General features: G+C 39.7%; 1 protein-coding gene across 1 annotated transcript in view; it reads left to right on the top strand.

Annotated features, from left to right (window-relative positions):
* Positions 1–18216, top strand: part of LOC108265749 (phosphatidylethanolamine-binding protein 4) — a 105916-nt gene that overhangs the window by 34878 nt on the left and 52822 nt on the right. The window contains exon 4 of the mRNA XM_053680107.1: positions 6417–6515. Within this exon, the coding sequence (XP_053536082.1) occupies positions 6417–6515 (99 nt within the window). The remainder of the gene's footprint in view (positions 1–6416; positions 6516–18216) is intronic.

Here is an 18216-nt window from a genome sequence, read left to right as displayed (position 1 = left end):
TGTGAATGCTAAAGCAATTGAATATCTATAAGGATAAGAGTACAGCCCAGTGGATGATGCTGGTGTGAATAACGATGGGCAGGGTTTTATCTGATTTGTCTAGAAACTCAGTTCGGTGGGGTGTTGGGGGGTGCGGTTTAGAGTCTGGCGAAGAAACTCCCTGGTTACTCCCTTTTCATATTTAAACTCCATCACACTGGGGTTGCTCGTTCCGTGGTCGCTTTGTGACGTCCGACATATCCAGAGACAAATTCAGCCCTGTGTCATGTGAAATCAGTATTTCTGTCATGCTTTCATTGTTATTTACTTCATCAGTCATCTCACCCTCACCCTTCTCTAATCTACAGTCGGTGCTTCTTAAGCCAACTCGCTTTCGTACTTGCTAATTAAGCAAGTGGGGTTTTTTTTAGTTTAAAGAGAGACGTGGGATTGATCGTGTAGCATTGCAACCATGTTGTGTGTGTGCATCAAGAAGAAAATGAGTGGATAAAGATAAAGCAGGAGAGAGATTTAGGTTTGGTACTGGCTCAGGGATAAAGCATGAACTTCTAAACTCACAAAGGGACTTCTCTCTCTCGCTCTCTCTCTCTCTTGCTCTCTCGCTCTCTCTCGCTCGCTCTCTCTCTCTCGCTCTCTCGCTCTCTCCTTCCTGTCTTTCTGTCTGTTTAAAATTTCTTTCTGATTAGATTTTTAATTTTTTTTCAATTTCCTTCAGCGTCCTGTTGTTTCTTCCCTTCTCTAGTGTGTTGGACGTCTCTCTGATTCCTTTAATTCTTCCTTTCTGTTTGACAGCTCTACAGCACCTTTTTAGAGACTTATTAATTCATAGTAGATACTAAATAAGCTTTAAGATGAATAACTGAATCATGGGCCAGGAGCTTATGGGGTTAAAGGAAAATCTACATGGTATACTTGCTTATTACCCCCTGGATGGGGGCGGAGTCATCCTGGAAGAGACCACGCCCATCACCATAGTGATCAGTCAGAAGAAGTTTGTATTGATTTGTACTGCTTTGCAGTGATGCTTCCCTCTGAGGGGACAAGTAGAGTTAATCGGTGTTATCGACATAAATAAATGCCCCCCTAGAGCATAATGACGCATAACAGAGCCGCCAGTTTATCCTTTAATTTGTGACCTGGATTTATGCGACCAAGTTATTACCCCATACACAGACAGTTATATTTTTGTATGCTTTTATTCTTCAGGAACTGTTGCCTTTGGACATTACCTGAAGGTATGTGATAGCTCTTGTCATCCATTAATATTGGGAAAACCAAACTTTCAAAGCTGTCAACAACAACAATAAAAGTTTCACTAAATGTGTGCGAACAACTGAAGAAGTGATATCGGTAATCTAATGTAACTGCATAGACTGGATGAAGCTGAACCTCTCAGAAGCAACACACTGTTGTTGTACACCGACTAAACCGCTCTGCAGCCGAGCTCCTGGCACACACTCACCAATCAGTGTTTCTCATGCTGGTTCCAAAATGCCCTAAAGCCAGACACTGAATTGCTGAAGCTCTGGTAAAATGCCAGCATGTGTAACTTTAAATAGTAAAGCCCTGGATTCCTGTACTGTAACACAGACATGTGTAGAGATGCAGGTGATCGCTGTGTGTGCTCACAGCCTCTGGTTGTTCTCCAAACCAGTGGGTTTACACACACAAGCTTAACCAGATCAGATTTGTACTTCCGATCCGATCAGTACAAACAGAAAACAAGCTTGGGGTCTAGGTGATATGAAAGATACGATGGGTACTTGATTCAATTAATATAAAGTGTATATATATATATATATATATATATATATATATATATATATATATATATATATATATATATATATATATATATATATAATTACCATAAATAGGTAATATACTGTTATAAACAGTATATTAATTATTAATATACTAATAAAAAACTGGCAGGAATACAGTAGTGTTGGATTTGAAAAATGTTGAGAAATCAGAATGAATTAGTTTATAATTAATGCACAAATGTATTTTCTTTTTTTTTTTTTTTTACAAAATGACAAACATTTTTACACCCAATCAGCTGCTTAAATATAAATAAATAAACAGATGACTTAATTAATTAAAATTAATTCGTATTAAGTGCTCCAGAATTGTATTTTTTTTTTCCCTCCCGTCCCTTAATCAGAGAAAGAAAAGTTATTTTTTTTCATCACGTGACAGGTATGTTTACACATAATATCGGGATCTGCTCCACATAATCCAAGACCAATAATAAACTGATTTTAAAAAAAAAAACCCAAACAAACCATATAATCATTGATATGGTGAAGCTTTCTGTAAGGAGGAGTTTATTTAACTGTCTCTGGTGTCAGGAGGTTTGTCCACCCTGGGAAAGTCTTCAATATGGAGGAGTTCGCACTTTCCAGGTTCTCTGTGACAATGTGAGATGAAAAAGAGAGGCCGGTGAGGGACCGACAGTTTAGCTGCTATAACATAAGTGATAACACGAGCAAACTCGTTCCACATCTTGAACGCAACTATAAACAGATCAGAAGTATGCCGAGTTCATTAATAAGTTCATTTTGAATTGTAATTCTTGGCGGATTGCTTTGATATTAAAGAATAAAAGACAGTAGGACGTGCGGTTACTGGAAAATAATCCAGTAATAGTCTTTGTAGTGGTAACAGTAACTCCACGTCTGGTTCATTGATGATTTTCCCGTAACACCGAGCTGCTCAGTCTTTCAGTCTTTACTTACATGAGATGAGTAAATGCTAACGACTGGGATGTCCACGCTTAACTATAAAGGTTAATGCTCTGTAGGCTAATTATCTTAATTACCTTTAATGATTAGCGCCAGTTATTAGAACATACCTGAGTCGATATGTACCAAAAATATTCTCATTTTTAACGTCGACGTGGAAACGTGTCGCATTTAAGCTGCAGGCTCTTTTCACGATTGGTTCACGTTATAGTCTTTTGTGATTTAAAAAAAAAAACAGCAAGCAGGAAATGTTTTCATAGATTACAGACTACTTTCATTTTCTCTATGCAAATAAAACACGCTGTTTATTTTCATAAGCAGTAAAACACGAAGCAGCGTCGGTTGAGCGTAAGAGCGGTTAGATAAACGTCCCTGTCTTTCGACTTGGCTTTTTACAGTATATCTTTCCGCAGATTCAAGAAGAACGTTAAGGATTTAAAGGACCATATTAATGGGAAATTGTATATGTTCCTATTCCTTCGATAGGAGACCAAAGGAAGTCAGAAGAACACTCGATTTTAAATGCTGGACTTTTACATTTCTACTGTGCGTTGCTAAAGGATCTATTTGTTTATTGTTCATTAGAATAATTTTACATCCATTAACATATGTTACTTGCTTACATTATATATATATATATATATATATATACGCGTGCCGTGAGAATTCTAAACGATACTTTGATATAATTTTACCCATGCTGCCATTGCTACTTTTATAGCAATGTCATTTTTAACTGAATGGATCATCGTTTCTAAGTTATACAACAGCAGATTATTTTACCTTACCTGTGCCAGCATTTGCTCAAGAATACTTATTAGCATTTGCTCATTTTGTGTACCTAAAGTACTTACTGCTCCAGCTGGTGACACAGAGATGGCGAGAGAGAGAGAGAGAGAGAGAGAGAGAGAGCGAGCGAGCTTTCAATCCCTCATCCCTGAAGAAAAAGAAAAAAAACCCAGCAAACACACTTCTCTTTTACGTTCGTTTCCTCCATCTGTCTAAATTCACATTAATTATACACACATATACATGCTGCCCTCCAGGGAAAATGACATGCATAATGCTATCTCTTTACTGCTTGTTTAAGTAGATATCTTAAATCTGTTCCGGTCGAAGATTACACAAGGCTCAGAAGAAACCGTATCAATAATATATGCTTTCAAATATATTTCAATATAAGTCCAATACAATACAGATGACTATACATCATATAGGCATTTAAAAAAAAGAAAAAGTCCAGTCATATTGCCGTCGTCTGTAAGGCAACAGGTCTGAGAACAGTGCATATCGCACCCGCGGCTGTTGGCATCACCACACTCGAGGTTTCCGCTGACAGCATGTGGAGGAGGAACTATTGTTGTCGTGTGTTTGGGTATTACCTGCAGGCGCTATCACTAAAACTTAACAACATCATCCGATTATTAGGCTTAGGCTTGTTTCGCTTCATTGCTTTGTGTCAGGTGAGCAGAGGATTTGGCCTCTGGAGACGAAGGGTGTGTGTGTGTGTGTGTGGGGGGGGTGTTTTTATTTTCACGTATTAGAGGCTTTAATTTGTGCGATTATGATTCATCGTAAGCGGTCTCCATGTTATTTAGCATTTTTTAGATGAATTTTAATTTTAAAAAATGGTTTTACCGAGGTACATACTTAGAAGAAGCATTATTTTCTCGCCGTCATTATCTCATGCTCCTGAGACGAACCGTGATGGGGTGTTTGAGAGATTGTTGAAGCTTTGAGCAAATTTTTTTGGGATTTTGCATCAAAATTCCGCTCTGTACCTACATATAAAGTATATTAGATATACCGAATATCAATACATTATGCGGATTTTTCTTTGTCCTTTTTTTTTTTTTTTTTTTTAAAGATGTCTTTCTGCGAAGGTTCACAGGGCATCTGTTTACTAAAAGTGTGCGACAAGGGGCTGGGATTCAGCGGCAGGATGCAACAAAAAGTGTGAGCGAGAGGGTTTTACGTTCATCTGGACCCAAGCAAATGCTCAGATACGAAGCTCACGAGAAGATCACGTTCGTTACCATGAGCACGATCTGCTGTGTGATACAGTTACAGTTGAGTCAGGATACCACTTTGTTTATATTTTAGGAAATCAATTTGTTAGAATATATCGCAAGCGGGTTCAAACGAAACTAGCGTCATGAGCAGGTTTAAAAAACAAAACAACAGCCAAAAGAGAAAAGCCCGGTTCTGCACGTCTGTAGGTGAGACCAGTTATGAGCTCTAGGGATGTAGCTGAGGTTGAGGAACTGTCAGAGCTAGACTGCTGTCCCACAACCAAAAAACACATTTAAAAAGCATTTAAGTATTCAAATCTTAGCTGTTTACTAAGATCCTTCTATTATCTATTGAAACCCACAGTAATATTTAAAACATCATTTAGCGTAATATATATAAAACCATCATGTATTTGGGTACTTTCACTTGGGAGGTGGCTGCCCCGAACCTTAAGCCCTAAATTTCAACTTATGAAAATGATCCTGAAATGATAATTGGTTGTTTTTGTTTTGTTTTTAAAGTGAAGTTAAAAAATATATATATATATATATATTATTATATTTTCTTTGTAAATCATGAAACTTTATGTAAAAAAAATAAAATAAAAAAAGGTTTCCCGCATTTTCATGTCACTTCCGAAACAGTGTATGTTTTAGCCGATTGGCTGAGACGGATTTGAACCACACCCCTACATTTTTAATCGGGATAATGGATATTTTAGACATAAGCAAGAAGGAGTGCTCTGCAGTTCTTCCCTCCTGTCTCAACCTTCACTACTTTTTAAGCTCTCCCTTTGCTAAAGAGAGAAAACAGCTCGACAGTTGCACTCGGACGTGTTATACATTACCGCGTTTGTCTCTTTGCCGTGAGGAGGGGCTGTGGTGGCACGGTGACCACCGTGATTGACAGCCCTGTTTGCCGCAGAGAGGCGTATAATAATAACGCCATCATATGGTCTGGCAGATTTTGGGCTCGGCACCAGAGATGACAAATGTGCTCACGCAATAATTCAATCTGCTCCCACAATTCTCCAACTTTACGGAGACACGCGAAAGCCGAGTATTTGGAGCAATTAAGCCGGTCAGTCGTTGTCGTTGTCGTATAGCGCCCCAAAATGTCTGCCAAGTTGTTTACGGGGGAAAGTGTTGTTGTAAAAGACAGAACGCAGGAAAGGAAGAGGAAATAACAAAACTCGCAGACAGACTGAGATGCACTGAATGTGCGAGGAGTGGAAGATGGCCTGAAAATATCAGCAGCTAATTAGGGCATTTATTATTATTTTTTTTTTCTTTCCATACATCACACATTTTGGACGAGTCTGGAAGCTGTGTTTGAGCTGTTGATCTTGTCGCTTGTCTTGGCGCTGGCCTCGGCTGATGTTATTTCACTGATATAAAACTTCCGGGCAATCCTTTCTTTTTGTTTGTTTTGTTTTTTTCACTCCAGTTGGTTTAATCAGCATCATTGTAGAAAGCAGAAATGAAATTCAGTTGTTATTTAATTCGTTGTTTCTGGAGCAGGTGGTCGAAGGGCTTTCGTAGAAGTCAAGAGAGGTAGACAGGTGATTATGACAGGTGATTTTTTTTTCTCCATCATATTACTTCCTTCATTCGTTTTCAAAACACTATCTATTTTTCTCTCTCTTTGTCCTTGCAGCAGAAGAAATACACGTTGATGATGGTGGACCCCGACGCCCCCAGCCGTACTAACCCCACTCGAGCCAACTGGAGGCACTGGTTGCTGGCTGATATTGAAGTAAGTGAGAAGAAATACTTCCCATGTGGTGTATGGACATCTTTCATAGCAGCGTGCACCAATACTTCATATTAAAGCACCCGGAAGCTCATGATTGATATCTAGCCAAAGGTATGTGCACACCTGACCATCACACCCATATGTGGTTCTTCCCCAAAAACCTTTGTCACTAAGTTGAAAGCACATCGTTATCTAGAATGTCTTTGTATGCTGTAGCGTTACAGTTTCCCTTTACTGGAGCTAAGATAAACCCAAACCTGCTCCAGTATGACAGTGCACAAAGAGAACCCCATGAAGACATGGTTTCCCAAGGGTCGGAGTGGAAGATCTCGAATGTCTCCTGCACAGAGCCTTGACCTCAATCCTACTGAACACCTTTTGGGATGAACTGGAACGCCGACCGCACCCAGAATCATTGCCTGACCTCGTTAATGTTCTTGTAGCTGAATGAACATAAACCCCCTACAGCCACGCTCCAAAATCTAGAGGAAAGCCTTCGCTGAAGAGTGGAGCGCATTATAACAGCAAAGATTTTGGATTGAGATGTTCACAAAGCACACGAGCGAGATAATCAAGTGTCCACAAACATTCAGCCATATAGCGTATATTAATCCAGTTTAAGGTTGTTTCCGGTGCACTTCAGTGCTCTCTCGTCCCTTTTGTTCCCAACTTGGAACCCAAAAATGACTCAGACTTCACAGTGATTCATACTACAGCAGCTTCCATTTCTCTGCACAGGGAATGCGACCACTATTACAAGTCATCCACTATTACAATCCTGGATCTGAAGCCACTCCTAGCGTGTCCGTAACTTCAGAAACACGACGGCTATCAAACGCTCGGAAGAACTAAACCGTACAGCTATCTCTGTTTGGAGAAGCAGTGCTGCACATTTTCACACTAGTTCGAAATGGATTTATTTTTGGGCCAGTGCACCATCTTTACTCACAGCCACTCTCACTTTCCACTTTTCAGCTTTTAACAACAACAACAGTTTAAAGGATTATATGCTAAAAGTCATTCTCAAAAATATCTTCCTAAGAAACAAGAACCATTAGAGGATTTTTGTATTCATTTTTTTTTTTTCGTCTTTTTTTTTCCCTCCCGTAAGGCGCACACTGATAAATTTGTACGAATACATTTTTCCCCCTTTCATTTCCCCCACCAGCTTGTGTGTGTTTAAATGGTCGGTTGATACCGTGATACCACAAAAACCGTGATCTTTTTTAGGCCTAGGTTATCATACCGTTAATATTTCAAAGCACCCTGAATCCTGTATCCTATGTATGTTATGTTTATGGAAATAAAAGTAGTGTAACATACAGTATGTAATAGTAGCTTTGCAATTCTAGCTCACTGAGGTTACGTTTTAGCCGGTTAAGATGGACGACAGGACAGGGTGCGCATTTAGGCGTCGGATTTAGGAGCTGGAGAGAAAGAGATAAATGCAGTCCATTTAAATCTAAAGTTTCTCTGGTTTAATTTTTTTTACTCGTTTTAAATGAGTATTGTCATTAGAACCGGGACGCTCATTAGAGTAGTTGACACATTTGTTGATGGAAATAATTGTTTGTTACAGTTCTTATTGAAACACAATATAATTGCCCATATATATATATATATATATATATATATATATAATGTGTGTGTATGTGTGTGTGTGTGTGTATATATATATATATAATGTGTGTGTATGTGTGTGTGTGTGTGTATATATATATATATATATATATATATATATATATATATATATATATATATTCTGTAACATCAGATGTTCCATGGAGCTTTACACTTATAATGAACTTTAAAACCTAAATAAATAAATAAATAAATACGACATTACACCGATAAGAAGACAAAGATAAAGCATGGACTTGGCACACACAGTCTTGGACATAATGTGTAAAGGAAAAGGTGTCAAAAACACTTCGTTGGGCAAACAATTCCTGGATCGTGTCGACTGTATCTGCACCTTCCATGTGCTTCACACTTGTGCTGCGTTTCCGATGCGTTGCATAATGACTGAATAAAAATATCACGTTAGTCATCAGGAGATGGAGAGCCAGATTCAGCAGCGGGGACACGGGTGTTTCAGCTCGCACGAAACTTTCCAAATACTCAGCATTCGGTTGATTCTTCTCATTCTCTCTCTCTCTCTCTCTCTCTCATTCTTTCTCTATCTTCTTCTTTGGGGGCCCCCAAGGCAACTGTTCATTCACAGAAGCACCCGGTGTCATCCCTCGTATCCATAAAGCCGACGCTTATCACTTTCACAAGGGGAAGAAGCTGAAGTTTGGGCAGTGTTTCTCCTCGCGTAGCGCTTCAATATTTATTTTGATAAGCGTTCGTGACAGACGGGTGGGCGAACATTTCTTCCGCATGACAGCAACAACTGCACGTCAGTTCTCTCGAGCTCGAGCGCTGGGGAAGAGTGGCGCGAGTGAGCGAGACAGCGAAAGATGAGCATGAGGCCCAGATGGCCTCGTACAACTCATTAGTACCCTTTCCTCTTACAGTTGAAAGAGAAATACATGTCCGAGTGGCTTACTTTTAGATTTATGGATTGCAGCTAGTGTGTCTTTAGCCGTATGGGTGATAAGGTGATCAATACAAATACAATCATATCACAATACACGAACTGAATAAATGGCACATGGATTAGCGTTTCACGTAGACTTGGCAAGCTTTACGCATTTCGCGTAGGGACTCCACACGTTAACATGTACGCCGCTACGCACCGTATCACCACGCCAAAACACGTCTTCTTTATTTATCTCAGTAAAAATGCCAGATGAGCCGATCTGGAACGATTAACATTTGCGTAGGTGCTTTGAACTCTCATTATTAACTGACACCATCTGGAAGCCCCGCCCCCTTCCCCCATTTCACAGTTGAAAGATGCACCGTCCTCGCTCTCCATCGAGCTAAATGGAGAACGTTTTTGGCTTTGCTAACATTACACAAGTATATTACCATAGATGAACGATATTTTATTAGGGATGCCAAGTAGGTAGAAACATCCCTGTGTTACGGAGTTTTCTAGTAACCACTAGTTTTAATTACAGTGTAAACTCTAGAAACTTTTATACTTCCTTATGAATTGCTGCGCGTGACATCGTTTCCTAGAATAGATGGATAGAACGAAAACTTTTCTTTCCTGTAAACTTTCTACTTTCCTGCTCGTGAATGTTCCTAGCGTCTTAACTAAAAACAGACGAGTGGCAGCTTTTTATCCCCCCCATATGCCAGTGGTTACCATAAAACCCTCATATATAGGACAGCTTCAACCGTAGACGGGTGATTTGTGAAAGGACTATATGGAAAATGTACCTCCACCATCACCACCCACCCTGCGGGGACTCCGCGTTGTTCGTCTTCAGGGTTGGCAGGTGTGCAAACCCAGTTCTGCGTCCTCCTGTGCCAGTCGGCAGAGACGCGTTCGACCCGATGATATCGATATCGTATCGCTTCTCCACCCTTTCCACCATCTGTAGTTTCATTGTACTCGTCGTACAGAGTAGAGCCGTTCCTTACACATCTGTTTAGAAGAAATGCAAACTCCAAGGTTGTGTTTATCAATCGAGTTTACACGTACAGACATCAGAGGAAGTGCAAAAAGGGACCAGCTATTATTTCATACTGTCGCTGATTATTTGAACGAACGCATCGTTTTGTACTCTGGTTGTAGGTGTAACATTTTCATAATGTTCGCTCAACATTCTACATGTATACTTCGGAGATACTAAACACACACACACACACACACGCACACACAGAGTGGCCCTGCAGGTCATTTTCTCTTCTCTTTAAACGACATCGGCGTACAGAAACAGCATCGCGTCGACTCTGGCAGGTGGTGAAAAGATTAATAGACAGCAGGCATGATATGGAATGGCAGACCCAAGATCGTTAATGCTGTTGCTGTAGTAACCGAACTTCATTTCAGCATCGCTATGTTTAACAGAATAATTAGCAATTTGTTAAATGGAATAAGTATTTAAATTTGAAGAGGAAGTTAATAGCAAGGATTCGCAGGAGCTTTGGTAATTGATTTCGTTTTTTCTACACCCAGGCCAGTAGAGGGGGGAAACGCTTTAATGAACTTCCTGTGTATTTCAATGGAAAGGGTTTTTTTTTTTTTTTTTCCCAGTGTGAACTTTCTGTCTATAATTGACTACGTCGTTTAACTCTCTGTGTTATATGTAACAAGGTTACACGCATGTACTCTGGAACTCAGTCCCGTTCCTTGTCTCGCTCGCTAGCGCTATCTCTCTCTATCTCTCACACACACACACACACACACACACGCACACGAAAACAGATGAGTCTCCTCCCCGTCTGGCCCGGAGACACACCATGAATAAACAAATGTATTTCAGGTGCTCGGACAGACAAGCTCTCAATACGCTGTCAGTGTGTGGGCGGTGGCATGCGGCCTGTCCGCTCCCCGATTGGCCGGCACGCCGTGCTGGATGCGTGATGAGTAGCCACGGTTGGTCAGAGGTTTAATGAGGCAGGTGGGAGGTGAGTAATTGCTACAGTGACTTCCTCTGACCTCGCTTAAGGTATAATAACGTCCCGTGTGAATGTGTGGAATTAGGTGTCCTGGAATACTCTGGGGCTTCAGGTGCCACACAAATGAACGCTTCCCCTTTCACTCATATACTCCTTATTTAGAAGTCTGCCCTGTAATTCCTTTTTTTAGAAATTAAATTACAACTATGATTTGACTTGTTACACCCCCGTGCAAGTAGATGTAATGTCAGCTGCGTATTGCATGTGGATAACGAAACGTATTGTTTTTAATGTTGCCCAGCCGTATAGTAAGGAGGCATACACACTTTCACATATCATGACCTTAGTATTACAATAAGTATCATATCCTATTCTTGATATCCAGAGAATGCGGCAGACTCAAAAACTCAGCACCGTATAGATTCGAGAAAAAGACTTGAACTGGAGATATTTCGCTAGATGAGATTATTCGAAAGTTAGCTCGACTAATATAAGATAACATCAGATGATATTAACATTACATATTACAGCTACATGCATTTTTTTTTTTTAAACGATGCATTAAAACAACTTTTTAAAAAATACTACACTACGTAGGGCTGAGCAGTATGTTGATACTGATATTGCGATAAATTAAAGCACAATACAAATTATTATTATTATTTTTTTAAATGAGAGTTACAAACTGATTTGATGGAAAACTTTCATGCTGATTCTTTCAAAATTGTAAATGGATCATTTTTGTGCAGATTTTATTTATTTATTTATTTATTTATTTATTTTACAAGTATTTCCTTCATCTTAGTGTTATTTTGAAACATTTTACATCATTTTATATATATATATATATATATATATATATATATATATATATATATATATATATATATATATATTTCATTTTTAAGACATTAAATAGAAGTATCATCAGATTCATGTACTGTGTAAGCAAACTTTTATATGATGACATACATCGTGTGTGATTAAAAATGGCTTTAGGTATCGTGATCTGATATTTCTGACACGTCTCCCACCCTTACTACTATATACTGAGTATATTGTTAAACATTTCAAACTAAAGTTTTAAAGTAAAATATCTTTTATATGAGTCAGGTTTTAGCTGGATGAAAGCTTTGATGCGCCAGATCTTAAAGCAGCTCTTCACCTAGATACAACCTTATAATACTGAAGTCTCAATGTTAAAGAACAATCTCACTGTGGTGGCGAGCATCTAATAGTGGTTAGGACGTTCGCCTCACGCCTCCAGGGTCGGGGGTTCGATTCCAACCGTGGCCGTGTGTGTGTGGAGTTTGTATGTTCTCCCCGTGCTGCGGGGGTTTCCTCCGGGTACTCCGGTTTCCTCCCCAGTCCGAAGACATACACGGTAGGCTGATTGGCAAAGTGTCCGTAAAGTGTCACACACCATGAATGGGTGTGTGAATGTGTATGTGATTGTGCCCAGAACAATACGGTGGATGACTCAGGGCTTAAGAAGAATGCCTGCTGAACTCGGCTGTTTTAGCGAACTAAATCCTACTCAAACCTAAATCACAGCCAATTATATAGAGAGCCTGATTTCATTTAGCATTCTGAGGAAATGATGCTCCACTGAGTTTATGATCGACGCATTCATGCGCTCCACAAAATTTTCTGTCTTACAAAACGGATCCAGTTTTTTCCACCTAAAATATATATAATTGTGTGTTCGATTTAAAAAATATTATGCACTAAAAGTGCTAGATGTTAAAGAACTACAGGTTGAACTGTCTACTCATTACAGTACACTTATTTGAAGATAGAATTTAGACACATTACAAGAAGCAGAACTGGACTTCACCTCGCTGTTTATGTGATTAAATGGAGAAAAGATTTTCCTTCCTTTGAATTTTTACGCCGCGTTATGCTGCGAGTATGTGAAGAAAATGGTGAGGTGTCATTTGTACTTTTCGCTTCCTTTCTGCCAAGTGCAGTTGTGTCATCATGCTCATTTTAAACGTGTAATAATAGCTTTATTTTCAGCTTTTAAATATGACCTTGCCAGGATATTTTGTGGCTGAAAAGGGCTTAGGTGGTGACTAGGTGTCATTACTAGCACATCTCTGGACCTTCCCATATGATGTCATTTTTTTTTTAGGGGGGGTTGTTGGCAAAAAAATACACTTGGGTCGTGCCTCATTGTTCCATGAGCGAGTACAGCTAGTTAAACGTACTATCAGTATGCTACAATATAGATGTTCTGCTGTATCTGTGTGAAGTGTAAGATGTGAGAAGTGGCATCAAATAACCATAATTTCAAATCACTTGACCACTGCATACTTTTTTTTTGTGTGTGTGTGTTTTTCACAGACTCCCGCTATAATGCTTTGTGCATTCTGTGACATACACAAATTGACAGCCAGAAGCCTATGCTATCATGAATAACTCCATATTTGTACAGGATGAGGACAAAACTCACTTTCCTCCCTGGTCAGTCAGTGTCAGTTGACACGTATGGCACACTAAGGGGTTTAGACAGCAAGGTTCTGTCCATCTAGTTTGGGCAGCTGTGTAATATGTTGCGATGTTTGGTATTTTTGTGAGTGTAATTAAAGGAATGTTGTCATTTTCTTCATAGCTATAAATGGGAAGTGTTGGGCTTTAGGGTGACGTATCTATTTGACACATTATAACACTGCATCGTTGGAGAAATGTTCACTGAAGCGTCTGAAAGATAGTGTTTAAATTTTTTACCATATTTAAAATAAAGGTATTCCCATTTGTCACGAATGTGGTCATTTCTTATTCCGTAATACTGCAAAAAAGACATAGAAGACATAAAAAAGATGAAGACATAAATCGGACCTCTCAGCCTTTATACGTTTTCATAGGACACTGGAGTACACTAGTGCAGGGTTTCCCAAACTTTTCCAGGGCAAGGTCCCCCAAATGGCATTAACATTTGACCGAGGCCCACCTTTTGCAAGATGTCTTTAAAACACATTAAAAATACAGACTTCTGAATATATCCCCCCCCCCTTTTTTTATTTTTATTAATTATTACATCATTACATTACATTAGGAATTGATTGTTTTTGTGTGTGTGGTTGTCTGAGAGTGAGAAAGAGAAAACATACTAGTGGGAGGGATGGGCTTGGTGGTTCCGACCAAATTGTTGAGGCCCCCCGGGCGCCCCCTGGTGGCCCGCACTTTGAAATCCACTGCACTAGTGTGATTTACCACTCAAAGATACACATCTTGCCCCGGGACTATGCATTGTCCTTCATTGAGGCTGGCAGGGTGTGCGTAAATTCCGCTCAGGACATCACTCCTCTCCGTCAACGAAGGTCGCCGTTACCGTAATTCTGCGTCGGTTGTTCACATCCGGTTCATTTCCTTTCCAATAGACTTTAAAAACACACGGTTTCCAGTCTCCTTGCGAAGTCTTGCCAATCTTTCCAGTTCCACGCCGTCTTGAAAACCGTGCTCGCCTTATCTGTGTATGATTATTCACCATCCCTTCCTGGACTACTCTTCTGGATCGTCGCTGTCTGCTTGACGACTTGTATCTGATTGTGTTTTGACCCTCGTTTTAATCATGTTTCTACATTCATCATCAGTCGTCGAATCCTTGCAACCGGCAGGCGCATTTCTGGAGCTGCTTCAACAGCAGACTCTGAACATCCGAAGTGGTGTAGAAATATCTACAGACAAGTTAATCATCATTCTCATCTCCGTTTCTTCCCTCTCTGTCTGATTGCAGTCTTTTGGTCAGAGACAACTCCTCACGTATCATTAAGTAATTAACGATAAGCCACAGTGCATGTGTAGGCGTTTAATTCGTCGCTGCCAGCGATGCTATATTTGTTGATGACTTGAGTAACCATGTTACGTCTCCGTATTTAGTAACCTCTGGTAGTAAACTATGAGCTAACTTCTAGAGTGCTTGCTCTGCATGGTTCGAGTGTATCTAAACGTGCCATGTGCCATGAAGCATGTCCATTTGATTGGCATTTTCTTCGTATGGTAATTTGACCTTTTACCCTACGAGAAGTGTTTTCGTCGCTGTATTTACACCATGTTCAGTGCGTCATTTCCTCTGTTTGGCAGCGCTCGTGCAGATGGATCCTTTCTTTCACGTCGTTGCCAGCTCGCCACTCACGATCAGCTGCCAGCCGAAGCTACCGCTCGAGATTTCTGGCACCGATCGCCAATCAGAAAGCGTTTTCTGTTATTGTTCATGCCATGTTTTCCCTCACTAGAACTAATCACTTCATGCTCTTCAGCACTTCTGTCCGTTCTGCCTCTGTAACAGTTACCATGCGACCGTTACCATCCAAATCAGATGCTTGAGCTCTTGAACTGCTCTTAAAACTCTGAGGTTGTTGCTTTGCTTTTATAATAAGGTCATTTATACCTCTTTTTTTTTTTTTTTTTTTTTTACCTTTTTACTAGCTTTTCACACATTCTATATTTATTACAGTGTACTTAGCCGGTAAAGTTCACGTCTAAACCTGCGTCCATGCCAGCCATTAACCAGTCTGTCATATAGTAGTCCGTCTTTTGTGGTTGTGTGAGTACTGCTAATGTTGTTGCTTGTGGACGTGCACTGTCCAAGGTTTTTTTTTAATTCTCATATAAGATAGTAGTAATCGAAATGTATATACTTTGTATAACTACAAGCGTTTTCAAAGTGTCACCATGTATCATTTCAATAAATCCATACATTAAATGCATTCCAAGTGAGTGTGCAGTACAATAAAGCCAAACTAGTAAGGCGGAGTAGTTTAGGATGAAACATACTTGGTCTTGAATATACCATGGTCCCCTGCTCAACTATCACCTACAGCCATGTGAAAAAATAAGTGCACCCCATGGAAATTGTTGCGGGTCTTTTTTTGACATATTTGGGCAAGCCGACATTTGATCCTCTTTGAAACGGTGCCTGTTGATGAAGCTGATATATTTCAACAAACCTACAAGGAAAATGAGCTCTTTTCAATCGTTTATTCAACAGAATTATCAACAGATGTGTGATTCTTCTGTGGAAAAAAAGTAAGTACACCCTTGGCCTCAGAAGCCAGTATTGGGCAACTTTTAGCAGAAATAACTTCTTGTAGGCGTTCTGCATACAGTAAATGTCCACCAGTCTCTGACATCAGCTTGCTGGAATGTTTGACCACTCTTCCATGCAATGTTCTTTTCTGTTGTAAGATGTTTGAGGGTTTTCTTGCATGTTCTGCCCGTTTCACACCCCCCCCACAACATTTCAATGGGATTCAAATCTGGGCTTTGAATGGGCCATTCCATAACCCTCCGTTTCTTCTTTTTCAGCCATTCCTTGGTGGATTTACTAGTGTGCTTACCAAATCATAACATTTCAACCACCGGGCTTCACAGTTGGTATGAGGTGCTTCTCCTGAAAAGCTGTCTTTGGACTGCGCCAGACATGTCTGCTGTTACTGTTGCCAAACAACTCTACGTATCTTTGATTCGTCTGTCCAGAGCACGTTATTCCAAAAGGCCTGGTCTTTTCCTATATGCTCATTGGCCAAACTGTAGTCTTGCAAAGGTTTTTTCTTGGCACGCCTCCCGTGCAGGTCAAATCTGTGCAATCTCTTTCTGATTGTAGAAGCATGTAATTTGACACCAGCAGTCGCAAGACTTCCTATCAGATCCTGTAATGAAATTTTGGGGTTCTTGGAGACTTCCTTTTGCATCAGACGGTCTGTTCTTGGGCTGAATTTGCTGAGACGGCCAGTCCTGGACAAACTGGCAGCCGTTTTGAAATCGGCACCATGTGTAGATTATTTTCCTTACAGTGGAATGATGTATTTCAAATAATTCGGAGATCTTCTTAAATCCCTTGCCAGATTCATAGGCATCCTCAACCTTTTTTCCTCAAGGCCTTATAGAACTCTTTAGATCTTGGCATGATGACACCACACACCTCAATAGCAAAGGGAACACCACACACTAGATATGAGAGGGCACCCAATTTTGAACACCTGATTGTAATTTTATGGATGTGAAGATGTGATAAATGTAGGTGTGCACTTTCTTTTTCCATGTGACTGATCTGCTTCATTTAAATTGGGAAAATGACTACAATATGCAGATTTTACGTGTCATTTGATAGTGTATCACCTTTATTAATAAGCGCTGTTTCAACGATGATCAAAGGTTTGCTCGTCCAAATATGTCAAAAAAGGCAACAGTTTCCATGGGGTGTACTTATTTTTTCCACGACATTTTTTCACAAATCAGATGTCACAACAGACGCAAGCGGCAGATTCTTCAAGATATGCTTAAAAACTCTATTTGCTTATTAAACTGTATGAAGTGTACCAGAGACTACTTATGCATTATTAAAGTCAAGGAATTGACCAAATATTCGCTCTTTATAATTGTTGTTGTTGTTTTGTTTTTTTTTAAATATAGAAAACGTTTCATTTCATAATTTTTGAAGGAATCTTTGCTTTATAGCATTTCTTTACATGTGCCTTATATGAAATGATATTTCTCAATTGTCGAGCTCCGGGGACTCGATGCAATTAGCGACCAAAATGAACTGTTTAGATTTGTTGCTTTAGCACGTCATACCTAATTTGAATCGAAATATGACAAATGTCCGTCGCTTGTCACCGACACCGTGTTGCTCACTGCTCTCACTGGAATCTCTGTCTCCGTGTCGCGCATTTATATAGAAAATGTTGTGAGTTGCATTGTCCCTTGCTAGTATGAACACCGAGTAGGGAATTTCACAGCATTCACATAAGGGATTCCGAACTTCCCTTTGCATCACCTGTCCACCTTAAAGGAGCATTAAAGAGATATTTTGAAAGCGGACATTTTGTACTAAAGATATTATTGCAAAGTGGTATAATTGTACATCGGTGCAATTCCCACAAAGCGCTCGCTTTAATGATTTCATTCGTTTTAATAGATAAATATCCATGTTCAATATTCAAATCAAAATGCCATTTTTAAAATCAACATACTTTCGATTAGCAATGATAATGAATGCGGTGCCTTATATGAGTAAACTCGGGAGATCTTCCAGCTATTCGGAATCGTCCTGTCCATTTAATACATGTCATGATTCTTCGTGGAAAAGTTCGACATAAAAGGGCAGCGAAAGCCTTATGACTTTGGCCAAATAGCTTCTTTTTTTTCCCTATCAAAATCTTAAACGAGGTTTTCCTTC

Source organism: Ictalurus punctatus, chromosome 5 (assembly GCF_001660625.3).
Source record: "Ictalurus punctatus breed USDA103 chromosome 5, Coco_2.0, whole genome shotgun sequence".
Taxonomy (NCBI): domain Eukaryota; kingdom Metazoa; phylum Chordata; class Actinopteri; order Siluriformes; family Ictaluridae; genus Ictalurus; species Ictalurus punctatus.
This window is presented reverse-complemented; position numbering and strand designations above follow the sequence as displayed.